Raw genomic sequence first — 26460 nt, forward strand, 5'->3', positions numbered from 1 at the left:
AGATGGAGTAGAAGCCCAGCACTGCAGCGTGTTTCCATGGTTCTAGGTGGAGGTGCAGGGCACTCCGGGGGGAAGGGAGCCTTTGGAGGAGGGAGGAGAGGCAAAGTAGTGCTCCCAAGGGGAGCAAGGTACAGATGCTTCGGGGTTCTGGGTAGGGACCAGTTGTTTACTAAATAGTATGTTATCATTCCCTCGCTCCACCCCTATTGGCACTGCAGCAAGTATGGCTCAGAAGAAGTGGAGAGGGAGCCTGGAGACCAGCAAGGTGACTCCTATCTCAGGGTCTCCTCCATGGGCTCGAAGGATCAGAGCAAACTTGCGGGTGAGTGGGGGCCTGGCAAGGACCCTGCTGTAGTCTGTTCATCCCACCAGGCCTCTTTCTGGGCACTGATGATGACCTTAGCCCAGTTTTCCTGAAATTCAAGAGTCTGTCACAGAAGACAGACATGGTCCTTGATGTTACCAGAGGATTCTGGAGCCAAACTGCCCACTGAGGGCAGCCCAGCTCTGCCACTTCCTCCAAGTGTAACCTTGTTGTCCATAAAAATAGGGGGCGAGTATTATCATCCCCATTCTCCAGATGGGGAAACTAAAATCCAGAGAGAAAGTGAACCACTTACCTGACTCACCCAAAAAGAGCCTGGCTTTGGGCTCCTGACTCTCCCATATCCCCTCCCTGCTTCTTTAGATTCAGGGGATTCAGAAGCCTACTTGGAGTGTACCTTGACCACCATCCATTCCTCCCCTCCACAGCTGGACTCAGACCCTCGGTTTGATGTGACAGTGACCCCTATACCAGGTAAATGGGCCAGGCATGAGGAAGGGCAGTGCATGGGTCTTGGTTAGGGGGTGGTCATGATACATAAACACTGGCCCCACATCAGCCCTACACTTGGTGCCCACTGAGCCTCACCTGGAAGACAGAGCCATCAGTCTTTCCTTCTCAGCCTGGTGGCATCAGGGTGTGTGCTGGGCAAGTCCAGCTTTCTCCATTGTTAAGTGTCTTTGTCAGGGTATCTGCCATGACTAAATGTTGAAGGTTCTCTCCCGCTTGCTCCCTTTGCCTCTCACAGCATGCCCAGGAACTGCAGAAGAGTTGTCGCGGCCTGAGCTGGCAGGCATATCCAATGGCTCCCTGCCCCAGACCCCTGAGCAAGAGAGGTTTCTCCACCATCACTTTGAGACGCTTACTGACACCCACCATGAGGGTAGGGCCCTGCTCCTCTCAGCCCTACCTGGGCGGGCCATCTTGTGCTAGGCACTGTGTGGGCATCTCTGGGTTAGGGCTTTCCCTAGCAGGGCTGATGAGAATGGTGGGAGGGCATACGTTTTATCTTCAGGACTGAGCTGCACAGTTTCTTCTTCCTGATCCAGTTGCTCTGTGTTATCTATTGATGGGGGTTTCAGATGATTTGCCTGCTGCTTTGTGGGTCTGTCTGGACCTAGGACTAGTTTGGCTAGGGGGATTCTGAGGTCTCCCTTGGCATCTTCCCCTAGAGCTCTTTCACAGATCCCTAAGAGATGTGACGGCCTCTGCGGATGAAGACTTTTTTAATCCCCGGCTGAGCATCTCAGCCCAGTTCCTCTCACGTCTCCAGAAGACATCCAGGTAGGAGCTGGTGAACTGCTGAACCTTCCAACTTTCTGTATTCCAGGATGGGGCTATGTCCTCCCAAGCATCCCAGGGCAGGCACAACTGCCTGGTTTCCTCCCCACAGGCTCAACCACACCTTCCCTTCCCCGCTGCACCTGCACCTTGTGAAGTCCCCGGAGGTCAAACTCATAGACCTCCAGGGGAACCAGGCCAGAGCAGAACCAGGTACTGGCTACACCTTCCCAGGGAGGACCAATGTGAGTACTTGGGCCACCTCCTCAGGACATAGGGCTGGGAGCTGGGTAGCCCTGTCCTCGCCTCATGGCTATGCTTGCAGGTCCTCTCTGGGAGGAAAGCTAAGGAGTCACTTGACAACCTGGAGGCCTGGTGCCCACTGAGTGAGTATCACCATTCCTAGTAAACATCCCTGGGCTTCTCAGCAAATGGCCCTGGATGCCCAGCTGGACCATGGGTGGGGATGGGGAGGGTCCACTCAGAACCTGCAGCCATCCTGGGATGGGGCCCTCTCAAATCAATTTTGTGGCTTGGATGTGAGAGTGAACTGGCTGCTTCCTTTACAGCCCCCTGCCTCACAGGCCCACTTCCTGTGTTCCCTCCTCCTCAGCGCTGCCCACAGATAGGAAGCCTCTGGCACCCACAAACCTACCCACTCCAGGCCTCCACATCCCCTCTACCTGTTCCTATACAGAGGCCACTGCCAGTTCCTGTGCCAAGATGTCACCCAGCATTTCCCTTGAGGACAGTGAGGACCCTGTCTTGGTTGACAAAGAGAGAGGGAGACCCCTCTGCAGGCCCTCATCCCTGGGGAAGCGGGCCTCCATGGACCAGGAGCTTCAGGCCATCACCACCACAGCAGCAACCAGTTCTGACAGTGAGGGCCGAGAGCCTGCCCTGCCCTCCCAGGGCAACTATGAAGCCCGGGCCAGCTTCAAGCAGACCCTGTCAGGTGTCTGTGACAGGCTCTTACTGCCCTCACCCCCACAGGAGCCACCTACTACTTGTGTCTGGTCCCAGGAACCTGTGGCCACCCAGTCTGATGTCACAGTCACAACAGCTAGCTTCCCGGCTTCCAGCCCCGTAGATATGAGCTCGCTGAGGCTCCACAGCTCCACCTTTCTCCCAAGGCTTCTGGCCGCTGAACCCCTCAACACCCCTGCACACCCCAACAGCCCCCCACTTCCAGAGGCCATGCCTGGCAGCATCACTTCCCTCCTGGAGCTCACCCCTGGTGAGTATCACCCTTGGGATAAGGGGTTGTCTCTCAAGCTCATCTCATTTAACAGCTCCAAAGGTAGGCACTTGACCTGGCCACAGGGGCTATGCCATTCATTTATTCTTTACTGAACTATTTAGTGAGCACTTTGTATGTGTTGGGCTTTTTGTTCTAGGCCCTGAGGACATGGATGGGATGAGGTGGTAAACAAGACTACAGAGAATTGACACCTTAATTGGGGAAGATGCCCCAACTAAATCTATGAGGAAAGTGTTAAGTGTATCACGTAGTGATGTGCTAAGGAGGGAAATAAAGAGAAAGGGTTTAAGGAGTTAGAAGCGGGGGCAGTTGTTAGTTTTGTTTTTTTTAAAATATATTTTATTGATTTTTTACAGAGAGGAAGGGAGAGAGATAGAGAGTTAGAAACATCGATGAGAGAGAAACATCGATCAGCTGCCTCCCGCACATTCCCCACTGGGGATGTGCCCGCAACCAAGCTACATGCCCTTGACCGGAATCGAACCCGGGACCCCTCAATCCGCAGGCCGACGCTCTATCCACTGAGCCAAACCGGTTTCGGCGGAGTTGTTACAGTTTTTAAATTTTTTTTATTGATTTCAAAGAAAGAGGGAGAGAGAGAAACATCAATGATGAGAGAGAATCATTGACCAGCTGCTTCCTGCATGCCCCCCACTGGGATTGAGCTCGCAACCTGGCAATGTGCCCTGACTGGGACTCCTAGTTCATAGGTTGACGCTCAACCACTGAGCCACATCAGCCAGGCTGTTGTTATAGTTTTAAACAGAATGATGAAAAAAGGCTTCAGAGAGAAGGTGGCATTTGAGACGTGCAGGAGGGGAGGAAAAGGAGGCTTGGGGACTGAGGGAAGTACATACTGCAGGCAGCGGGACAATAATTGGGATCAGTCCAGTCACCATGGCCTCTCTTAGACCAGCTATAAAGTTAGAGGTGTCTTTTTCATTCCCTCCCTTCTATCCCCAGATGCACTCAGTGTACTCCGGGACAGCCCTGGACACTGGGGAGAGCCTGGAGTGCCAGCCAGAGTCCTGTCCCCAGCTCCCCTTGAGGTGAGCAGTGTGGGGACCATTGTGCACAAACTACAGACTGCCTTCCAAGAAGCCCTGGACCTTTACCACCTGGTGAGCCAAGCCCAGAGTCAGGAGAAAGGGCTGAGGGAGTGCCTTGGGACTGTCTGGCCTAGGTGGTTCCTAACAATATTGGCACCCTTTGCAGATGGTCTCCAGTGACCAGTTGAGTACCAAGCAGCGGCAGGCACGGACTGAGCTAGCCTCCACCTTCCTTTGGATCCACAGCCAGTTAGAGACCAACGACTGGCTGGTTGGGAGTGATGTGGCCCCAGCCCAGGCCCTCCCCAGCCCTGACCCCCCCTCCCCACCTACATTGTGCCCCCTGGCCAGCCCAGATTTGCGTGCCCTGCTGGAACACTACTCGGAGCTGCTGGTGCAGGCTGTGCGGAGGAAGGCACAGGGGGACTGAGGGTCAGCAGCCCTGCTACTTTCTGATGAAATAGGTATTTTTAAGCAAATAAACAGACAATTTGGAGGAATGGTTGCTGGTGCCTATCTTGGCACATCCACAAAGCTCCTTCAGGTGGGTGCAGGGAGGGAGGGTGGAGGGCAGTGCTCTGGTGGACTATCCCAGAGAACTCTCATAAGCACTGATGCTAGGCCCTGTTCTCGGAATCTGTCAGTGGGAACACGGACCACCATTCCCAGGAAGTTTGGGAACTGCAGTAATGATGATCCCAGCACTTGGTTTTTGTGTTGCTTATCCTTAGCCCACTAAGCTGCTAAGGGATCATATGTGGTCCTTGCCCAGTGAGACCCACCTGTACCCCAGAGAGTGGCCAGTCCTTCTTTCCTACCCGCTACTGATGCCCAAGAACCCACTGGAGCTGCTGTGATCACCATGTGCCAGACCCTGACTACCAGTACACATATTACCATACCACTGGCCCCTGGGTCAGGCCCATCCTGGATCCTCTGAGAACCAGGCTTTTGTTCCCATCTGCAGCAGGGGAAATTGAGGAGAGACAAACAGGTTTATCCATTGGACAATCCAGGCAGCATTCCCAGGCCACCCAGCAGCTGGGACAGTAATTATTACCCCAGCAGGAGGACTGTATCCAGCTACAACAACCCATGAGCTCCCAGTACTAGTACCAGCTTCCCTAGGCAGCAGGCATCTAGCTATGTGCGTATCTGCTGAGAGGGCCACTCTTGCCACAAAAGCCCCCACTGTCCCAAGTGTATAAAAAGGAAGCCAGTGCCCCAGCTGGTTTGGCTCAGTGGATAGAGTGTTGGCCTGTGGACTGACGGGTCCCGGGTTCGGTTCCGGTCAGGGGCCCATGCCCAGGTTGCGGGCTCCACCCCCGGTGGGAGGCGTGCGGGAGGCGGCCAATCAATGGTTCTCTCTCATTGATGTTTCTATCTCTCTCTCCCTCTCCCTTTCTCTCTGAAATCAATAAAAAACATTAAAAAAAAAAAAAAAAAAAGGAAGCCAGCAGGGGTGGGGCCCTCTCCTAAAGCACAATCCTACCATGCAGACTGCTACGGCCTGAATTCCCACTTGCCTGAGTTTCTCCCTGCTCTGTTTGATGGTCATGGCCCACCAGAAACAGGCTGAGAGAGATCCAGTGTCTTGCCCAGGGTCCTATAGAACTGAAACTCTAACTTAGGCTTGCCTGGTGGCAGAGCCAGACCCTTCAACATGAGGACATGGCCTACAGCTGCCTCCATAAGTATTAATATACATCAGAACCAATCAGGCAGTTGTTAAAAATAAAAAATCCTGCTGGCTGGTGCCCAGGTGCCTGTCATTGTTCTACAGGGGTAGAGTGAGGAACAGGAGAAACAAAACATCTGTCCTTGTGGTATTCACCTTCTAGAGAGCAAAACACAAGAATTAAAACAATAACTGTGTAACGAGATAAGCTGAGGGAATTCTCTATGCTGGTTGAAGTGTCAGGGAAGGCCTTTCTGAGGTGACATTTGAACTGAGGCTCAGTAGAGGGCACAGGCCATCTGGACATCTCAGGAAACTATCCAGGCAGAACAGCCAGTGCAAAGGCCCCATGGGAAGATCAAAGGTACATGTAAGGAATGGCAACAAAGCCAGGACAGCTGGAATAGAGTGAGCTAGGGGACAGGCAGTGAGAGGAGAATGAGATCACACCAGGCAAGGCCTTACTGCTTCATGACATAAAAATCCAAGAAACCACCACACAATTTTCCCCCCTAAATAAAGTCCCTAATATTTGTGTTTGGGGAGATGCCCAGTCTTACTTATTTTTCAAAGCTCCCTCTTCCTGCCTTAATGAGCCCAGGTGGTCAAGGGCTAGTAGTAGGACTGCATCTCTGCCAGGCCAACAGGCCACCCCTGGGAGACGGGAGACCATTCTCCTTGCTCCTGCCTTGCTTGGTCACAGTCGCCTAAGAGCCCTGAGGCAAAGTTTGGCATCCAAGACCCTGGACACCCAGGAGACCAACTTGAGACTCTGTCCCTTGAGAAAATTACCCCTTCTCCCACTCTGTATTATAGTTAAGCTTTCAACTCCAAGTCGCAAACACCTGGCTTATGGGGGTGCACGCTATAGGGACATTTGTTACTCTTGTTTCTGCTCTGTCGCTCCCTATGAGCCTGAGTTTCACCTTCCAGCTTAGGTCTTCACAACTGCAACATGACTGCCATGCACTCAGCAGCACACCCCCACCCAGCCAGTAGCAAAAGCATGAAGCAAAACAACCTTCAGGGTGATGGGGGGAAATTGCAAAGCCTTCCTAGACACCTTCCCCTTCAGAGCAGTCACAGGCGATGGGAATGGAGATTGCTTTGATTTGCTTGGGCTGACCATCTTGCCTGTGCTGGACATGGTTAAACAAAATTGGGTTCTCAGCACAAAAGAAGTGGGCTAGTAGTTCAAAAGAATCCAATATGTCTGCCACTCTCCACTTCCTAATGTCAGCTCTTCAGCCCTAGAAGGACCAGACTTTCTCTTGGACTAACCAGCTGGTTAAGAAATCACTGCTGATGAATGTGTATGCAGGCAGTTCATGGACCAGCAGGAAGAGAAGAGCATGTTCTCATGGGCAATTTCAGAGAGTTTAGTGAAGGAATAATTTGCAAAGGAGTGGGCAGGGGAGAGTGAAACCACAGCACCTCGGACGTGGTACCAAAGGAGAGCTGTCACACTCCCACCCTACACCACAAGACACAAGGGAGTGAAAAATCCAGAAGAGCAAATCCTGGAGGGCTGCCCTAGGGGGACTTGTGTCCCTGGCAACCCCACAGAGAGGGAGTTGAAATCCCCTCCCCAAATCTGCAGGGCTCCCCATTGTCCATTCCCTACTGGAAGCCAGAGGGAAAGGAGCCCAGATGATGCTGCCCACCCAGGTCAGCCACCCATGACACAGCAGAGCAGAAAGGGAGCCTGAGGGCAAATAGACACCCAACCCCAGATTTCTTCCCTCGTGTCTTTTCAGCAACAGGAATCAGTTGCTTCAAGAGACATGTTGTGCATGGAGAACTGGGCACCCAAGCAGAAACAGAATGGCTCCCCACTCATCAGCTCATTCTTTAGTGCAACCTGGCCCCTGCACGCCACATTGACAGCTCCTAGATACGGGGCTGCCAGGCCTGAGCCAGGCATACTAGTCATGGCTGCATGAAATCCAACAACTGTAAGATGGCAACACTTAAAACCCCTAATGGAATACTACTCAGCTGGAAAAAAAGAAGGAACTCTTTTTCTTTGCAACAGCATGGATGGACCTAGAGATTATTATGCTAAATGAAATAAACCAGTCAGAAAAAACTACCACATGATCTCACTTATATGTGGAATCTAATGAACAAAATAGAACCAGAGACATGACTGACAGATCTCAAAAGGGAGAGTGTGTGTGGGGAGGGACTGGATAAAAGAAGGTGAAGAGATTAGCCAAAGTACATATATGCATAGCCCATGGACAGAGACAACAGTGTGGTGATGGCCAGAGGGTGATGTTGGGGGAGGCAGGGACTGGGTAGAGATGGGCAAAGAGTGGGAAGATGAGGGAAATCTTTAATAGTGTCAACAATTTTTAAAAACCCATTGAGCCCTGACCAGTTTGGCTCAGTGGATGGAGCGTTGGTCTGTGGACTGAAGGGTCCCAGGTTCGATTCTGGTCAAGGGCATGTACCTTGGTTGTGGGCACATCCCCAGTAGGGGGTATGTAGGAGGCAGCTGATCGATGTTTCTCTCTCATCGATGTTTCTAACTCTCTATCCCTCTCCCTTCCTCTCTGTGAAAAATCAATAAAATATATTTAAAAAAAATATATATATATATATATATAAAATATATATTATTATATATATATTGAAAATATATATATATTTTTTAAATATATTTTATTGATTTTTCACAGAGAGGAAGGGAGAGGGATAGAGAGAAACATCGATGAGAGAGAAACATCGATCAGCTGCCTCCAGCACATCTCCCACTGGGGATGTGCCCGCAACCCAGGTACATGCCCTTGACCGGAATCGAACCTGGGACCCCTCAGTCCGCAGGCCGATGCTCTATCCACTGAGCCAAACCGGTTTCGGCAATAAAATATATTTTTAAAAAATATTTTAAAAACAACAACCCATTGAACAGGTGTGCCACATCGGGACAGCCATGGGTGAACCTGAGAGGGGGCAGTGAAGGATAGAGAAGACAGACAAAAGAATAATGCTGGGGCTAGGTGGGACACTGCTTCTCTGATGGAAAGACAGCACCACAGCCTGCAAAGCCAAGTCTCTTTATTTTATAGCCAGATTCCACGAGGCAAAGTAAGGGCGTGGTCAAGATGTTTACAGCGTTCTCTTGGGTTTCAAATGTACTCAATTACATGCACCTGATCAAGCTTTGTTTACTAGTTGCACCTCCTGCAGCCTATATCACTTAGCCACATGGGACCACAGGTTCGGACCATAAAGTCAAGCTTACAACTATAGCCTTTGGCTATAATTGTGCTTGGAGGGCTTTGCCCTCCAAACTAGGACTTGCATGTGGCTTTGCCATGAGAGGACCGTGCCCTCTCATTAGTCTGAGGCTTGAACCTGTCCAAACACTATAGCCGCTCTCCACATACAGGCAGCTCAATTGAAACTCAGATGCTTGCCTAGCTACTCACCCTCAAGACTTCCTAATAACCCTTCTGTTTATATGTCTGCCACATGCCAGATCCCATGGCCAGCATTCTCCCCACATGCTCTGCATGGATCTTTAACACAAACCAGTGGTAGAGAGAGACTTACTAGTCCAAGATCCTGCAGAGACACATTGGCAAAGCTCTGGGCTAGCAGACTCAGCACTGCCTCACTTGCTTCCCCAAATGAATCAGCAGGACTGACTATAAGGAGTATGAATAAATGTTGCTTCTTTCACCACCAAGCCTTTATATAGACTGTTCCATCTGTCTGGAACACTCTCCCCTTTCATCCCAATCCTCATTCCCTCAGGGCTCATACCCAGGAAGTTATTCCTCAACCCTTAGGCTGGATCAGGAGTGGCCCCTCCTGATTCTCCCCATCACAGTTTAGATCACTCTGCCTCCGCTTCGCCCATCATGTCATTCTGGGCAGTCAGTCACTGGTGTGTCTCCCTCAAGGACCAAGCTATGTGTTTGTTTTCAGTGCTGAGTTAGACATAGTCTGTAATTGGAGTTCATAAAATTGTTGGGTGAGTAACAACAGCATGAGGAATGTTAAAATCCTTAACCCCTGGTTAAGAGTCCAATGACCAATCTAGAACACAGCTTAGCCCAGGGGCGGGCAAACGTTTTGACTCGAGGGCCACAGTGGGTTCTTAAACTGGACCGGAGGGCCGGGACAAAAGCATGGATGGAGTGTTTGTGTGAACTAATATAAATTCAAAGTAAACATCATTACATAAAAGGGTACGGTCTTTTTTTTGTTTGTTTTATTCATTTCAAGCGGGCCATAGTTTGCCCACGGCTGGCTTAGCCAGAGTGCTGAGGTAAGGTCCTTGGCAATGGTTTTGAAATGTGTGGAGACTGAAGGAGAGCTGTCCCAGGCAGTCACTAGGAGCTGGATATTAACGAGTATTTTAACGTCTGCTACACCTTAACAGTGTGCTTCTGGTTGAACATCAGTTCTAGGTATCTGAGGATCAAAAAGGTGGAGTTCCTGCTTGAAAATGCACAGCCTGGAACCTCACTCTGTCTTTACCTATTAGATCCTGCTGTCTCTCTATCCTCTGGAGCAAGTAATCAGTCACCCCTCCCCTGCTTCCTCAGACAGCTACTGTGATTTGAATAACTAAATAGGATGTTGCCTGGCAAACAGACCCTTAGGTCTTCAGCCCTGTTGGTACTATGGGAAGACACTCAAAACCCCTGTGGTCTCTGTTTCCTCTCCCCATCCCCAAGAGCTTCCTAGGCTACCGTCTTGCCCTTGCTTGACCTACTTGGGGGTCCTAGAGCTTGTCTGTCCCTGGAGGCTGGAGAGTACCTTTAGGAATCTGTCATAGAAGGGAAGGAATGGTAGGCCCCAAGACAGGTAACTGGAAGTCTGCTCCCTGGGCCTGTCATGAAATTTGCATTGAGAGAATGAAGCTTCTTCATGGCTGGCCCCTCCCTTTCCACCTGGGATAATCATGCTGGTGAGGTCTGACAGCAGGTGAAAGAGGCAGCCCCAGTGTGTGTGTGCGTAACCACCTTACCATTCCTGGAGGTGATGCCCCATGTCTTCCTGGTCAGGAGTAAGCGTCTGCAAACACCTAATTGGGACTACCTGACTGACCAACTCTGGGAAGATGCCTATGTCCCAGGTTGGCCCCTTACTAAGCCTGGAGGTGAGGGGCAGTGAAGACACAAATCACCGTCTGGCTTCTCTTCCCAGACTGCAGCAGCCCGAAGGGGCCACCAGCACACCAATCTTCCAACCTTGGGGAGTCCTGGGCAGCAGTGAGTCTGCAGGTGGCCCACAAGACCCTGCTCAGTTTTGAAACAGAATTTTTGGACTGGAATTCGGATTCTTTGTCCACCGGAGTTGAAGAATGAATCCACGGACAGTGGGTAGTATAGCAAAGGTGGAGATTTATTGATGAACAAGTACAGACTCCCATGTGGGGAGAGGGAAAGAGTCCCACAGAATGGACTCCCACGTGGGGAGGGGGAAAGGGTCCCACAGAATGGACTCCCACGTGGGGAGGGGGAAAGGGTCCCACAGAATGGACTCCCACGTGGGGAGGGGGAAAGGGTCCCACAGAATGGACTCCCACGTGGGGAGGGGGAAAGGGTCCCACAGAATGGACTCCCACGTGGGGAGGGGGAAAGGGTCCCACAGAATGGACTCGCACGTGGGGAGGGGGAAAGGGTCCCACAGAATGGACTCCCACGTGGGGAGGGGGAAAGTCCCACTGGCTTCCTGTTTCCATGGTTTATAAAGGCTGCAGTTCCTGTGTCCTGATATCCCCTCTGATTGGTCAATATTCCCTTTCAAATTGGTTACTATAGTGACTTCTGAGGCCCTCCTCCATCATTGTCTCCTAGGCGTTCTTCCTTCTTTATAGACTTTTGGCTAGTTCCAGTTCTCTTGTCTTCTGGAAATGTAACTACATCTGGCTTCCTTGTCTTGTGGAAATGTAACTTCCCCCCCATCTGTAGCCCAATGTTTTTTCCATGGACCCCAATTCTAAAAATTTCCTAAACCTGCCTATATTCCCCTAAAATTCCTGTTTTAGTTTCACCCCTGCCCACTCAGCCTCAACAGAACCTGACTACTCCTTACTCCCCAAGCCCATTGCATATGTCCTTCCAGCCTCAGGACCTTTCCACCCATTGTTCTCTCTGCTGGGAATGCCTTTTCTTTCTTAGTAGTGAGCTGTTAGGCTTCATCCCAAGCACAACTTCCCCACGGTGGGCAGCCCTTAGGGATCTCTGTCCTGTGGGGCAGAATTCCAGCCAACAAGTGGATAGTGATTTGTTGTGGTAAGGGCTTTCACAACGCCTTTGACCTCACATGAGGATTCACACCAGTGCCACATGAGGATTCACACCAGTGAGCAGCAACAAGGACATAGAGGGGCTACTGGATCCTGGGTGGGGATGGAACAAAATAGAGGGAGGTGCCCTGGATATAGAGTTTTCATTTGTTTGTGTTTGTGGAGGAGAGACTCAGCTTGGAACATCACATACTTAATCAGATGGGTGTAATGTAGCACCAGGGTAGGGGCCTGCTGAGAGGTGTAGGGTGAAGACAGGTACTGGTTACAGGATTGAGGTCCCAAATTGAAGGGTGCAAAGGGAAGCCTCCCTCCGCCCTCCTAGCTCCAGGGGAACATCCTGGTGAGGAGGACACAGGTGTCTGGCCTACGTTTGTACTGAGGCTGCAGATGGTGGGGTAGAAGCTGCACTTGGAGTACAAATGGGGAAACACTCAGGGGGCAACGTGGGTTGGCTTTGGTCAGGAGGTCATTTCCCTGTCTGTTCTGTCTGCCCAGGGATCCATCCATTCCACTGCAGAGTTTGTGGGAAAGCATTTACATAGCACTGATAGCTTGAAACGCATCTTGCCAAGGTGCACGGCCGGTCAGCCAGCCAGCTACACTTACTGCTTACCCTGAGCTCCGTGAGAAGTTACATGTGAGCACGATCTGTGGCTTCACTAGTTCGAGGCCAACACTTTCGCGCAGCACCGCGCCCTGCACCGCGCTGCTTGAGACTGTGCACCTGGTGTCCAATCCATGAGAGGCAAATAAAATAAACAGCACAGGCACTCACAGGACACAGCATTTATTCCACGAGGGGGAGGGTGGTTCACTCGGTCCAGCGGTGGCCGCAGTGAGGGGCGGTGCACACATAGTACAGGCGCATGGCGTCCTGCCAAAAAGGATGCAAGGTTAGGAAGGTTCTGGACCCAGGGGAGGGCACAACATGGAACGTCCATCCAGCAGAGCCTCACCCCCCAAAAAGACAAGGGGGCCTTTCCCACCAGTAAGGGCCCAGCTCAGGACGCCAGGAAGGGCAGGCTCCCCTCAGTATTGGTATCCCCGCTCCCAGGAAGGACCAAGGACACAGGATAGACAGAAAGCCTTCTTCATGCCACTCACCTCCGCACGGGCACTGTGCGACTGGAAGAATACCGCCTCCTTGTGGCCGCACCTGAGGGGACAGTTAGCCACTCAGTTACCAAACCCTTCCCTCCCGCCTCCTCCCCTTTCTGCCGGGTGAGGACGAGCCACTCTCCCTCCGGAATAGACAGCTGCGCGCTCACTTTTGGCACGGGTGGTCCTCGGTTCGCGGCAACGTGGGGTCCTGGGACACGTCGGCGATGATCTGGGTCAGTTCGCTGAGCGAGAAGAGGGTGGATAATTATGCTCTGATAGGGGCTCCAAGAACCCCGTCCCTAAAGTCCAGTCCTGCACTCACTCCACTTCGTGCGTGATTTTGTTGACGTAGATGCAGCTGTTGTCGGCTTCCTGCTGGTAGTCACAGTTCCGGCACTGCGGGAGGGCGCGTGGGGCAGGAAGAGGCCACTGAAAGGGTGGGCAGGGGCTTCCCCGGAGAGGAGGATCAGGGGATGGAGTCTCAAGGTTGGGATAATGGGGTGTATCGAGAATCACCTCGAGATAGGGAAAGACGGGAAGTCGGGTTCATTTTGGGATATTAGAAACCAGGACAATCGGGCGGAACAGGGAGTAGCGGCCATGTGGAGCAGGGCGGGGCCACGATGGGGACGGGTGGACCCGTGGGAAGACCGGGGCACCCGCGGACTCGTGCTCACCGCGTAGAGCAAAATGCGGTTCTCCTTGTCCTCCTTGGGGTAAAGCATGTTGTTACTGTGGGGACGGGAGGCCAGAGGTCAGTCTGGGGCCATTACTTGCTCCCCTTCCACACCTGTTACCCCGTCTCACCATTCCTGGCAGAATCGAATACCCACGAAACCCGGTTCGTAGGTCCCGTCCGGTTCCATAGCGCAGCACTACCCGCTAAACCTCCCGCTCTCGTTCGCTCCGCCTCACGACCGGTCGCGGGAAGGGTCAGGCTTAGTGGCTTCGCCTAGAGAGGGGCGGAGCTGCACACAAGCACTGGCTGCTAGCGGTTTTGTGCTCGGCTCTCTGCGTTTAGATTTGATTAATTACTTGCTTCAATCTTTTGATATCCTAAAGTAATTGCTTCCGATCTGTGGGTCTCGCTTCCCCAGTTTATAGAATAGTATGGGACGAGAGCCGGAAATACGACGCGTCATGTAACGCGAAAAGCAGTTGGCATACTCCTAGAAGCCATTGCTCTTGGGGAGCCGAAGGCCAGTGCGCATGCGCGAGCTTCCCTCCGGGCGGGGGAACGCCTGCCAGTCTTTCCTCCCGGCTTCACCTTCGCCGCCCGGCCGTTTCCCGGGCTGCTATTGGAAGAACTGCACCCAGTCCGGCCTCTCAGGATTGGCTGGACCTACCTAGGAAAACGGGAGCGCTTCCGGAGCTGAGGAGACAGCGGCGATTGGCGGACCTTCCTGCAGGAGCGCGCCGATTGGCCAGGTCGGGAGCAGGGAGAGGTGGATATCCCCGTGGTGGCCGCGGCGGAGCCGGCGAGAGGTGGCTGACGGGGCTACAGACTCCCCCCTCCCCCCACACACCCCCACCCCCAGAGCGCAAGATGGAGGTGACGGGGTTATCGGCGCCCACTGTGACCGTTTTCATCAGCAGCTCTCTCAACAGCTTTCGCTCCGAGAAGCGGTACAGTCGCAGCCTCACGATAGCTGAATTCAAGGTGTGGCCGAGGGGCGGGGTCCGGAGGGGATGGGCAAGGGAGAAATGGATGGGCTTCCCCATCACAGGGAGGGGCCAGAAATAAACCGAGGTTGCAAGGATTGGGGACCGGGCCTCAGTGGAGCGAGGCCAGAAGGAACCGGAGGTGCCAGAGAAGGGGGCAGGGCCTGGGAAAATCAGAGGTTTCAGGGGCGGGCACAAGAGCAGAGGGGGCAGGGCCAGGGATAACCAATTGGGTCCTAAAATGATGGGTCTCTTGGAGGAGTAAGGAGGGGGTGATGGTTATTGATACAAGGGGCGGGGAGTCTGGGTAGGGGGTGTGGCCACTGACAGCCTTCCTCCTCTCCAACCTCTCCACATCCCCTACTCCTCGCAGTGTAAACTAGAGCTGGTGGTGGGCAGCCCTGCGTCTTGCATGGAACTGGAACTTTATGGAGCTGACGAGAAGTTCTGCAGCAAGCTGGATCAGGAGGATGCGCTACTGGGCTCCTACCCCGTAGATGATGGCTGCCGCATCCATGTGAGACCTCCCTACCTGGGATCCCTCCTCTCCATCCATTTATTTATTTTTAATATGTTTGTATTGATTTTAGAGAGAGTGGGAGGGGGAGGGATAGAAAGATAGAAACATTAATGAGAGAGAAACATCGATGGGTTGCCTCCTGCAAGCGGGCCTGTGCCCTGGGAATCAAATGGGTCGTTGGCTAATCACTGAGCCACCCTGGCTGGGCCCCATTCATTTATTTATTTAACAAATGCTTGCCATACTTTGTCCTGTGTGATTACCAAGATAGGCCCCCATGAAGCCTGTAGTCCAGTATGGAGAGAGACAGACTCATCACCAGTGACAGCCAGAGTGGTTTGGGCTGGGGCAAGCCCAGGGGACTGGGGACACCCAGAAGAGGTGCTTGACTCCATCTGGGATTATCAGAAGGGGCTTTCTGAAGGAAGAGATGCCTAAGCTGAGACTTGAAGGATGAAGAAAGGACGACTTAAGAGAAGAGGTGGGAAGGGATGCCAGCTGGAGGAAGCAGAGTGTACAGAGGCCTATAGTGTGAGGTGGGTCAGGGTGAGCGATGAGATGTGTTGGGAGAAGCTGGAACACAAAGGACCTCTGCATGCATCAGCTGATATCATCTCTGTCCTCACACCCACCCCCGACCCTCTGCCATATTCCTCAGGCATCTCAGCATCCCAGATGAGGTTACCTTCAAAGGTGCTATACATTGAATGTAACCTGAGCCTGATGGCTCTTTTTCTATGCTCACATGGCATACTCTTTCCTTCCAGTCTTTACTTAAATGTCAACTTTTGAGTGTGAGGCCTTCATTGGCATCAGTGTAAAATTTAAACCTCCTTTATTCCTTTATTTGATTTTTGTCCATGGCTCTTATCATCCTGTGACATACTGTGCATTTTTCCTTAGCACCTGGAACAATGCATGGCACAGAGAGGATGCTCAGTGAATCATTTTTGGATGAGAGTTGAGTCCATAAAATAAGACTTGGAAGATGGTATAATTAACCTTATTTTGCAGAAGAGAAAACTTAGCTTTGCCCAGCCAGTGTAGCTCCGTGGTTGAACATTGATCTATGAATCAGGAGGTCATGGTTCAATTCTGGGTCAGGGCACATGCCCAGGTTGTGGGTTTGATCCCCATTGGGGGGCGTGCAGGAAGCAACTAATCAATGATTCTCTCTCATCATTGATGTTTCTATCACTTTCTCCTCCTCCCTTCCTCTCTAAAATCAATAAAAATATATTAAAAAATAAAAACAAAGAACAACTTAGTTTTAAGATGGAATATACTGTCCTAAAGGTGAACTACAGCTACATATTTTACTTCAGTCTACATGACTCTAGAATTCTAGTCAGTGTGCCCAGAGAACGGTCCTTTTTTTTTTTTTTAACTTTTTAATATCTTTCATTTTATTTAGTAACTGTTCATTGAGCATCTGTGTTACACCAGGGGTATAGCTATGAACCAACTCTGAGAAGGTTTCTGTTTAGCTCTGTCCAATCTGAGATAGATTTTAGCTAAATATTCACAAGAACAAAAGTGAGGTGAAGACCATGCAGAAGGAGAACAAAGAGCTGGAAATCCTATACCAAGGGACATGACCCATTAATGAGGACCTCTCAGAGGGGGTGCTGCCTTAGCAGAGACCTGAATAGGAAGAGTTAACTGAAGAAGGAAAAAGAGTGCCCCAGAAGAAGGGTACAGCATGTGCAAATACTCTGAGATGGGAGGTATAAGTGGGTACAAGAGACTGAAGAGTGTCCACTCCTATGGCAGAGGGGAGTGGGAGCCAAGGGAAGACTCTGAGTTAGGAGAGCCCTGGTCTGACTGAAGGGTTCACAGGCCCTCTCTGATTATGTGTGGAGAGCAGACTGTGGAGGGTAGAAGGAGTAGGAAGACAAGTGAGGAGGCAACTTCCATAGTCCAGATGATGTGGTAGGGTGGGAGTGGGCCAGGATTGTGGGTCAGCATTGTATGGCAAGACCACAGCACTGAGACTGGGCTGCCCTGAGCAGGCCAGGCATGGGCAGTGGCATCCTCAAACAGGAGGTTTTCACACATGAATTTGAGTATAGAGACAGACTGACTTCTGAGTCCATTCAGGGAAGGTCCTAGAGGTGGAATCTCTGGGGAATTTTTATTTTTTCTAAAACTTTTTCTGTCTATAAATATTACCTATATTTGTTTAAAATAACAGCAACCTCAAACTTACAAAAATCCCTAATATAGAAGTAGAAATTCTTAGTGACCCTTGACCAGAGATAAGAGCCATTTCTCTTTTCGTATGTTAGCCCAGTGGTTCAGGCCAAACACCTCAGAGTGTTTCCTGAGCCCTCTATTTTCCTCACACCCACATCCAATCTGTCCCCAAACCCTGCAGGCTCCACCTACAAAATCCGTCCAGAATCTAAACTCTTCTCCCCCTCCAGTGCTCCACCCTGGCTCAGCCTCCATCCTCTCCCTCTTGGACATACAGCCACCTCTATCTCCTGCTCCCATATCCCTTCTTGCCCCCCAGTCTGTTCTCCACACATAGCCAGAGGGAACCTATGAACTCTCCTGGCTCATAGCCTCCCTGGCTGCACTTCATTCCAGGTAAAAGCAAAGTCTACAGTGATCTGTTGTGTCTACCATATCCCTGGCTTATTCCACACAAGCCATGCTGGTCTCTCTGATGTTCCTCAAAAGGGCTAAGGACAGTTCTACATCTGGGACTTTGTGCCTGCTCCTTTTCATCCTTCAGGCTTTGGGTCAGACATTCCCTCCTTTTAGAAGCCCTCCCTGACTACATTCCCAGGCTCCTTAAGCTTCTTTGTGGTATTTTTTTTACATCAGACCTTGTTATCTTCTGGTGTTTAATACACATACCTGTGTATTTGTATATGGTCAGTCTCCCAGCAGGCGTTTATCTGTTTTTGCACTGCATCCCTAGCACCCAGCACAGGGCCCAGCTGGGCGCCTTGGAAGAGCTCAGCAAGCAGTGAGTTAATGAACCTTGAGGGTGGTAGAGGAAGAGATGCCCCAGGGTCTGGATGTTGAGGCCGCTTAAGAGGCTCTCAGAAGCCCAGAGAGGACAGATGTGCTGCCTAGAGGTTTCACGCGCAAGACCCGAGCTCCACTCTTTGGTTCTTGTGACTTGGGGGCCAGCAGAGATGTTGACGCCAGTATTCAGAGTTCGTATAGGCGTGAGGAAAGGGAGATGACTAGCGCAGACACCTGCTCTCATCCCTTCTGCCAGGCTCAGGAGATGAGAAAAGGCTGGGATAAAGTGAGGGTAGAATACAGTTTTTCCTAGACAGGAGATACTTAAGTCTATGAAATGCTCCACTGTGCAACTGTACCTCCACTCCCAGCACCCCAAGCCTCCGTGACCAGACCCTGATCCCCTCTGACCCCTCCTGTTACTACTATAGGTGATTGACCACAGCGGTGCCAGCCTTGGGGAATATGAGGATGTGTCCAAGGTGGAGAAATACAGCATCTCACAGGAAGCCTATGACCAGAGGCAAGGTATGGGGCACTTGGGGATAAATGGAGTGTATGGGGGCCAAAAGGAGTGTGTGTAGGTGGGTGGTGATATTGGGGGACAGACAATAGACAGGGACATTGAGGGGAAGCTGGTGGTGAGGGCAGTGAGGGGGCAGATGGCTGGGAGGTGTGAGGGATTGTGGGAGGCAGATAGGTACATGGGAAAGCGGAGGGGGCATTAGAGGGATCAGGTGTTGAGGGATCGGGTGTGGGGGGAGTGGTCAGGGTCGCATGGGGGCAGAGCGTGGTGGAATGTGGAGTGGATAGGGCAGTGAGGTGATCAGTACAGATGTGGGGAAGATGAGGGATTCAGGGGACAGATGGAGGTGAATGTGATGCTGAAGGGATATGGGAAGATGGGGTGATGTGAAAGACTGGAGACAGGAATCTTTCCTTTAGTTTCTGGATTGTGGAGAGGCCCCAGGAAGCCTGGGGAGAGGCCAGGGCTGTGGTGGGAGACGTGGGGGACTTGAGTGATAGCCCTTTGACACCTAGAACAGGCGAGTTTCTCTATGAATGTTAGCCCTGTGAGAGTGGAAGGTTATCTCATTAGGCCAGAGGCCCCACTAGGTAGACCGTGTCTGACCCTCATCCCCTACCCCACCCACAGACTCAGTCCGCTCCTTCCTGAAGCGCAGCAAGTTAGGCCGATACAATGAAGAGGAGCGGGCACAACAAGAGGCTGAGACCAACCAGCGCCTCACGGAGGAGAAGGCCCAGGCCAGTGCCATCCTTGTGGGTAGTCGTTGTGAGGTGCGGGCACCTGGACAGCCCCCTCGCCGGGGCACCGTCATGTATGTAGGTATGTGGCCACTGAGGCCTTATGCCCTGCCCTGCCTGATGTGGGCAATGCTGGGGACCCAGCCCTCAAGGAGATCCCAATTTAGTAGGAGAGTCAGACAAAGCAGCTGACAGGGACAACCCAGAATGTTCATGGCAGGGAATTGGGAAGCAGAGGCAGAATGTCTGGGTTGTGATAGAAGAAGTGGAGGCCAGAGTAGTTAGTTCTGAGGCAAAAGTGGTCAGAGCTAAGATGAGGAAACAGGCAGAATTTTTAGAGCTGTGATGGGGAAAGCAAGGCTGCAGTGATAAGGGCAGTGATGAGGAAAGCATAGGAAACTGTGTGAGCTGAGAGGAAGTACCAGACCTCTCCTTGAGAGTAATCCAGAGTGCTTCCTTGGGGCAAGGACTATTTGAAGGAAAGGGAGAAGTGAGCCAGGTGAAAAGGGGGCTGAGTGTTCCAGCCAGAGGGAGTAATGAGTGCAAGGGCTGTGAGCAGGAACGAACTTGATCAGTTTGAGGCAGAGAAAGGAAGTAAGCATGGCTAGTGGGGAGTGAGCATGCATGACTTTGGAGATAGTAGAGAGGAGTGTGGGTTTTATTTCTTGTAACAACTTTATTGAGATACTAGAGGCCGGTGCATGAAATTTGTGCACGGGTAGGGTCCCTAGGCCTGGCTGGCAATCAGGACTGATGGGGGCCTTCCTTCTGGCTGCCAGCCAGGGCTTTCCTTTGTTCCATGTCGCCCCCTGGTGGTCAGCGCACGTCATAGCGAGCTGTTGAACTCCTGGTTGAACTCCTGAGGGGACACTTTGCATATTAGCCTTTTATATATATACTAGAAACCCAGTGCATGAAATTCATGCACTTGGGGAGGGGGATGGTCCCTCAGCTCGGCCTGCACCCTCTTGCAGTCCAGGAGCCCTCAAGGGATGTCCAGTTGCCGCAGAGGCGGGAAAGGCTCCCACCACTGCTGCTGCACTTGCCAGTTGTGAGCCCAGCTTCTGGCTGAGCGGCACTCCCCCTTTGGGAGCACACTGACCACCAGGGGGCAGCTCCTGCATTGAGCGTCTGCCCCCTGGTGGCCAGTGTGCATCATAGTGAACAGTTGTTCTGCTGTTCAGTCGATTTGCATATTAACCTTTTATTATATAGGACTAGAGGCCAGGTGCATGAAAATTCATGCACTGAGGGACGGGGGTGAGGTCCCTCAGCCCAGCCTGCCCCCTCTCACAGTTTGGGAGCCCTCAGGGGATGTCCTACTGACAGCTTAGGCTCCCTCCCCTCGGGGAGTGGGCCTAAGCCACAGTCTGGCCTCCCTCTGCGGGAGGCAACCGGCTGACCAGGGGAAGGCGATGCCCCCATCACACCTCCACTGCTGCCACTGCTGGCCGCCACGGCTGCCTGAGCCTCGGCCCTTGCAGCAGCAGCTGCCATCCGCGGCTTGCCTGAGCCTTTGGCTGGCCCTTGCAGCGGCAGCTGCCAGCCGTGGCTTGCCTGAGCCTTGGGCAGCTGCTGCTGCTTTGTCCAGAAGGACATCCAGAAGATGTCCACCCTAATTAGCATATTACCCTTCTATTAGTATAGATATATAGATAATTAATATGTCATAAAACTCACCCATTTAAAGTGTACATTATTCATTCATTGGTTTTTAGTATGTTCACAGAATTGTGTAACCAACACCACAATCAATTTTAGAACATTTTATCTCCCCATAATCACTAGCTCAGTGATGGCGAACCTTTGACACGTGTGTCAGAGGTGACACGCGGACTCATTTTTTTGATTGATTTTTCTTTGTTAAATGGCATTTAAATATATAAAATAAATATCAAAAATATAAGTCTTTGTTTTACTATGGTTGCAAATATCAAAAAATTTCTATATGTGACACAGCACCAGAGTTAAGTTAGGGTTTTTCAAAATGCTGACACGCCGAGCTCAAAAGGTTTGCCATCACTGCACTAGCTGTCACTCCTCATTTCTGAAACCCTGTCTCTCCCAGTCCTCGGAAGTCATATAGATTTATCTTTTCTGGATGTTTTATATAAATGGAATCATGCTATATTATGTGGTCTTTTGTGACTGCCTTCTTTCACCTAGCATGTTTTCAAGTTTCATGTATTAGAATAACGTTGCTATGTACATTCTTGTATAAGTTTTTGTGTGAACATATATTTTCCTTTCTCTATACCTAAGAGTGGGATTGCTGGGTCATATGGTAACTCCATATTTAACCTTTTGCGGAACTGCCAGATTATTTTCTATAGTGGCTGCAATTTCTCCACATAATAGTTATTGTAATGGGTGTGAAGTGGTAAAGCATATGGGTTTGATTTGTAGTTCTTTGATGGCCAATGATATTGAGCATCTTTTCATGTATTTAAGTGGCAATCTGTATATCTTCTTGAGAGAAATGTCTGTTCACATCCTTTTGCCCATTTTAAAATCGAATTGTTTATCTTTTTGTTGTTGAGTTGTGTATTAGTTTGCTAGGACTGCCATAACAAAGTATCACACACTGGATGGCTTAAACAACAGAAATTTATTTCTCATAGTTCTGGAGGCTGGAAGTCCAAGATCAAGGCCTTGGCAGGTTTGGTTTTTTCTGCCTATCGTTGGTTTGTAGAAGGCCATCTCCTCTCTGTATCTTTTTTTTAAAATATATTTTATTGACTTCTTACAGAGAGGAAGAGAGAGAGATAGAGAGTCAGAAACATCGATGAGAGAGAAACATCGACCAGCCGCCTCCTACACATCCCCCACCAGGGATGTGCCCGCAACCCAGGTACATGCCCTTGACCGGAATCGAACCTGGGACCTTTCAGTCCGCAGGCCGACGCTCTATCCACTGAGCCAAACCGGTTTCGGCTCCTCTCTGTATCTTAACATGGTCTTTCCCTCTGTGTGCATTGACTCATTTCTGGTGTCTCTTTGTGTCTCCAAATTTCTTCCCATAAAGGACACCAGTCAGTTTTAATCACACATTAACTTAATCAAAAGCTCTTTATGTATTCTAGATACAATTCCCTTATTAAATATATGATTTGCAAATGTTTTCTCCCATTCTGTGGGTTGTTTTTTGTTTGTTTTTAAATTATTATTTATTTAATCTTTATTGTTGAAAGTATTACATATGTCCTCTTTTTCCCCCATGGGTTGGTTGTTTTTTTACTTTCCTGATAGTGTCCTTTGAAGCACAGAAGTTTTTTTATTTTTATGAAGCTCAGTTTATCTGTTTTTTTTTTTTTCTTTTGTTGCTTGAGCTTTAGGTATTATAGCTAAGAAGTCAATGCCTAATACAGGGTCACAAAGATTTATGTCTGTATTTTTTCTTAAGAGTTTTATATATATATTTATATATTTCAAATCTCAGCTGACTTGTTTTTTCTCTTTTTTTTTCCCCATCACCATTTATTCCCCCATACCCTCTTCTACCTTCACCCACCCCCCTCTCCTCTTTCTAAGACTTTTATAGTGTTACATCTTACATTAGGGCTTTGATGACCTTATTTTGTGTTCATTTTTGTGTACAGTATGAGGTATGAGTCCAATGTCATTCTCTTGCATGCAGATATCTTGTTGTTCCAGCATTATTATTATTATTATTTATTATTGATTTCAGAGAGGAAGGGAGAGGAAGAGATAGAAACATCAATGATGCGAATCATTGATTGGCTATCTCTGCACACCCCCCACTGGGGATGGAGCCCGAAACCTGGGCATGTGCCCTTGACCAGAATCGAACCTAGGACCCTTCAGTCCATAGGCTGACGCTCTATCCACTGAGCCAAACCAGCTAGAGCGTCCCAGCATTATTTGTTGAAAAGATTATTTTCTCATTGAATTGTCTTGGTACCCTTGTCAGAAATCATTTGACTATAAGCAGTGTGGACTTTATGCTGAGTGGGATTGGCAGCCTTTGAGGAATTTGGGTCAAGATAGTGGTGCTATTTCCCTTTGATTTTTACAAAGATCCCTTTGGCAGGGAGTGTCAAATGAGTAGGGAGTAAGGGGTAGGAGCAGAGCGACCAGTGAAAGCGGCTACCACATTAGTCTGGGCAGGAGGTGGCAGTGGTCCTAGTAAGGAATAGTTTTCCTCAGTGGGCAGGCACAAATCTGGGGTGAGCTGTGTCTGGAGTTTATTGGGATTTCTCCTCTGGGCAGGACTCACAGATTTCAAGCCTGGCTACTGGATTGGCGTACGCTTCGATGAGCCACTAGGGAAAAACGATGGCAGGTAATAAGTATTCCCACTCAGATGTCTGTGTGTGTGTCTGTACCTGTGTCCGTGCTTGCATATGTGAGCATATATGTGTAAGTGCATGCTTACTGGGCGAGCCTATCCATCCTAGCATCTGGGGAGGGAGCCATGTGGGGGGCTGTCTGACCACCAACTTTTCTATCATGCCCGGCAGTGTGAATGGGAAACGCTACTTTGAATGCCAGGCCAAGTACGGTGCCTTCTTCAAGCCGTCAGTTGTGACCGTGGGGGAATTCCCTGAGGAGGACTACGGGTTGGATGAAATGTAATGCCCAAGGAAGGGCATCCTCTTGCTCCAGCTACCTTGCCCACTTATTGCCCCTCCCTATGTGTGCCCATGACTCTCTTCCCCTGACCCTGTTTTTATTTTACTCACTTTGTTCTTGCCATTGACTTTTGAGACTTGTGTATTAAATTTGCTGGACCTAGCCCTGGCCAAGTAGCTCAGTTGGTTAGAGTGTCGTTCCTATATGCCAAGGTTGTGGGTTCAATCCTGATCAGGGCACATACAAGGGTCAACCAATGAATACATAAAGAAATGGAACAAATCGATCTCTCTCTCTCTCTTTCTCTCTTTCTCCTCCCATCCCCTCTTTTCCTCTCTCTCTAAAATCAATAAATTAAAATTTCAAAAAAAATTGTTAATTGCCAGACACGGGAAGCCTTTGGAAGACTTGGTGATTATAGGAAGGGCTGGGGCAGCTGGGTAGGTAAGGGTGAAATAGGAGGTTGAGCAAAGTAGAGATAGGACAGGGTGAGGCTTTATCCCCTAGCTCAGCCATGGGCAAACTACGGCCCGTGGGCCGAATCCGGCCCGTTTGAAATGAATAAAACTAAAAAAATAAAAAAGACCGTACCCTTTTATGTAATGATGTTTACTTTGAATTTATATTAGTTTACACAAACACTCCATCCATGCTTTTGTTCCGGCCCTCCGGTCCAGTTTAAGAACCCATTGTGGTCCTCGAGTCAAAAAGTTTGCCCACCCCTGCCCTAGCTGGTAGCTGGAGGCTCATGAGACTCTTTTATGCCTTTATTGGTTAATATAATATTCTGCTGCCATGACAGATAGGCCCACAATAATAGTGGCTTTCGCGAAATCGAAGTTCATTTCCATGTAAGGACTTAATCATAAGAACTAATGTGACCCCTCCATGTCAAATGCCAGTCTTCATCTCCATATATCTTGTTGCTCTCCCATCTCCTCCTCCTGATTCCTACCTCATCTGCTCCAGGCACCCGGAGCAGAGAGAAGGGAATACCCCTTGTTTTTAGGAATATATATGTACAACTCAAAACTTGTTCCTGTTAGGTTTGATCAAATAATTGAATCGATAACCCCTCCCCTGGGAACTGACCTTTAGACCAGCGGTTGCCAACTGGTGGTCCATGAGGTCTGAAAGGTTGGCGACCACTGCTTTAGACCATATCCCCCTTTTATATATATGTATGTGTGTGTGTGTGTGTGTGTGTGTGTGTGTGTGTATATATATATATATATATATATATATATATATATATATATATATTATTGATTTTTCACAGAGAGGAAGGGAAAGGGATAGACAGCCAGAAACATCGATGAGAGAGAAACATTGATCAGCTGCCTCCTGCACACTCCCCACTGGGTATGCGCCCGCAACCAAGGCACATGCCCCTGACCAGAATCGAACCCGGGACCCTTCAGTCTGCAGGCCAACACTCCATCCACTGAGCCAAACTGGTCAGGGCCCAACATACCGTTTTGTTTAGACCACATTCCATTTGCTAAGACCATTAACCTTCCCCTCCCGACCTTCCCAGGATTTGGACCACCCAGAGAATTCTCCGCCCAGAAAAAGCCCACCTAGAGTCCTTTAAAACCTCTGACTCCCCATCCCTGGCTGCTGGCACCATTTGGGGGCTCAGCCCATCTGGGTTTCCAGATGACCTAATAAATACATAATTCTTTACCACTTTCAGCCTCGATTGTACTCCTTTGGCAACCCTAATAGTCCTATTTCGTTGGCTAGAATTCTGTCTTGTGGCCATTTGTAACTGCAAAGGGGGCTGAAAAATTTTTTTAAAAAACTTTTTACAGAAGTCTGTTTATTGAAAGGATCTGAAAATAGTAATAAGACTTTCAACAACATTTAATAAATTTTCAGGATATTAACAATATGAAACATTAAGAATTTACTTAAAAAACCCATAGCTTTCTAGACCATCCCAACATCATGCTGCTTCAGGGCGTGGGTAACACTGGAATTTTGTCTACACAAGTGAAGAAATTTCATTTTTATTCTGGGCAGCCATGTTCCTAGCTAAATATCAGATGTTCCTATACTATAGAAGCTGGGGAGAAGGGATGTTGGGGGTCAACAAGTAGTTCTACCATAGTCCCTGTGGGTGGGGGGACTGTAGCTGTTCACTTAATAAGGTTGACCCTTGAACAACATGGGTTTAACCTGTGCAGGTCCACTTACATGCAGATTTTTTCAATACATACTGTAAATTTATTTCCTCTTCCTTATTTTCTTAACTTTTTCTAGCTTACTTTATTGTAAGAATACCATATATAATATATATAACATAAAATATGTGTTGCCTGGTTCAGAGCATATCCTATCTAATAAAAGAGAAACATGGTAATTAGCGTACGACCACTACCCTTCCCATTGGCTAATCAGGGTGATATGCAAATTAACTGCCAGCCAAGATGGCGGCCGGCAGCCAGGTAGCTTGAAACTAACATGAG

The 26460-nt window shown here is 49.8% G+C and overlaps 4 protein-coding genes across 6 annotated transcripts in view; 3 read left to right on the forward strand and 1 right to left on the reverse strand.

Moving 5' to 3' along the window:
- Nucleotides 1-5332, forward strand: part of WDR62 (WD repeat domain 62) — a gene marked incomplete at its 5' end in the record, with an annotated part of 52136 nt that extends 46804 nt beyond the window's left edge. Inside the window, 9 exons of the mRNA XM_081108381.1 lie at nucleotides 219-322; nucleotides 689-799; nucleotides 1074-1208; nucleotides 1498-1609; nucleotides 1719-1851; nucleotides 1932-1992; nucleotides 2304-2843; nucleotides 3831-3988; nucleotides 4083-5332. Of these exons, the coding sequence (XP_080964507.1) occupies nucleotides 219-322; nucleotides 689-799; nucleotides 1074-1208; nucleotides 1498-1609; nucleotides 1719-1851; nucleotides 1932-1992; nucleotides 2304-2843; nucleotides 3831-3988; nucleotides 4083-4346 (1618 nt within the window). The 3' untranslated portion in view covers nucleotides 4347-5332. The remainder of the gene's footprint in view (nucleotides 1-218; nucleotides 323-688; nucleotides 800-1073; nucleotides 1209-1497; nucleotides 1610-1718; nucleotides 1852-1931; nucleotides 1993-2303; nucleotides 2844-3830; nucleotides 3989-4082) is intronic.
- A 5263-nt stretch (nucleotides 5333-10595) lies between these two features.
- On the forward strand, nucleotides 10596-12582 carry OVOL3 (ovo like zinc finger 3; the record flags this gene model as incomplete). The annotated part of the gene is given in 6 exon segments (XM_081108382.1): nucleotides 10596-10713; nucleotides 12364-12406; nucleotides 12408-12417; nucleotides 12420-12464; nucleotides 12467-12539; nucleotides 12542-12582. Coding segments are annotated over 6 exon segments (330 nt in total).
- Nucleotides 12583-12639: 57 nt separating this feature from the next.
- Nucleotides 12640-13917, reverse strand: POLR2I (RNA polymerase II subunit I). Of its 3 annotated transcripts, none has more exons than XM_081107906.1 (6): nucleotides 13777-13917; nucleotides 13647-13701; nucleotides 13292-13365; nucleotides 13137-13211; nucleotides 12973-13024; nucleotides 12640-12742 (listed from the first exon to the last, which is right to left on the reverse strand). In XM_081107906.1, the coding sequence occupies exons 1-6, from the start codon at nucleotides 13833-13835 to the stop codon at nucleotides 12680-12682; spliced, it is 378 nt and encodes a 125-aa protein (XP_080964032.1). In that variant the 5' UTR covers nucleotides 13836-13917; the 3' UTR covers nucleotides 12640-12679. The 3 variants fall into 3 exon arrangements, with proteins under 3 accessions (XP_080964032.1, XP_080964031.1, XP_080964030.1); XM_081107905.1 differs by having other exon boundaries at nucleotides 13292-13398; XM_081107904.1 differs by having other exon boundaries at nucleotides 13292-13485.
- A 6-nt stretch (nucleotides 13918-13923) lies between these two features.
- On the forward strand, nucleotides 13924-24151 carry TBCB (tubulin folding cofactor B). Its single transcript, XM_081107903.1, has 6 exons — nucleotides 13924-14629; nucleotides 15005-15148; nucleotides 18562-18658; nucleotides 19287-19478; nucleotides 23627-23699; nucleotides 23878-24151. The coding sequence occupies exons 1-6, from the start codon at nucleotides 14516-14518 to the stop codon at nucleotides 23990-23992; spliced, it is 735 nt and encodes a 244-aa protein (XP_080964029.1). The 5' UTR covers nucleotides 13924-14515; the 3' UTR covers nucleotides 23993-24151.
- Nucleotides 24152-26460: the final 2309 nt, after the last annotated feature.

This window comes from Myotis nattereri (genome assembly GCF_964212035.1).
Source record: "Myotis nattereri genome assembly, chromosome: 15".
Taxonomy (NCBI): Eukaryota; Metazoa; Chordata; class Mammalia; order Chiroptera; family Vespertilionidae; genus Myotis; species Myotis nattereri.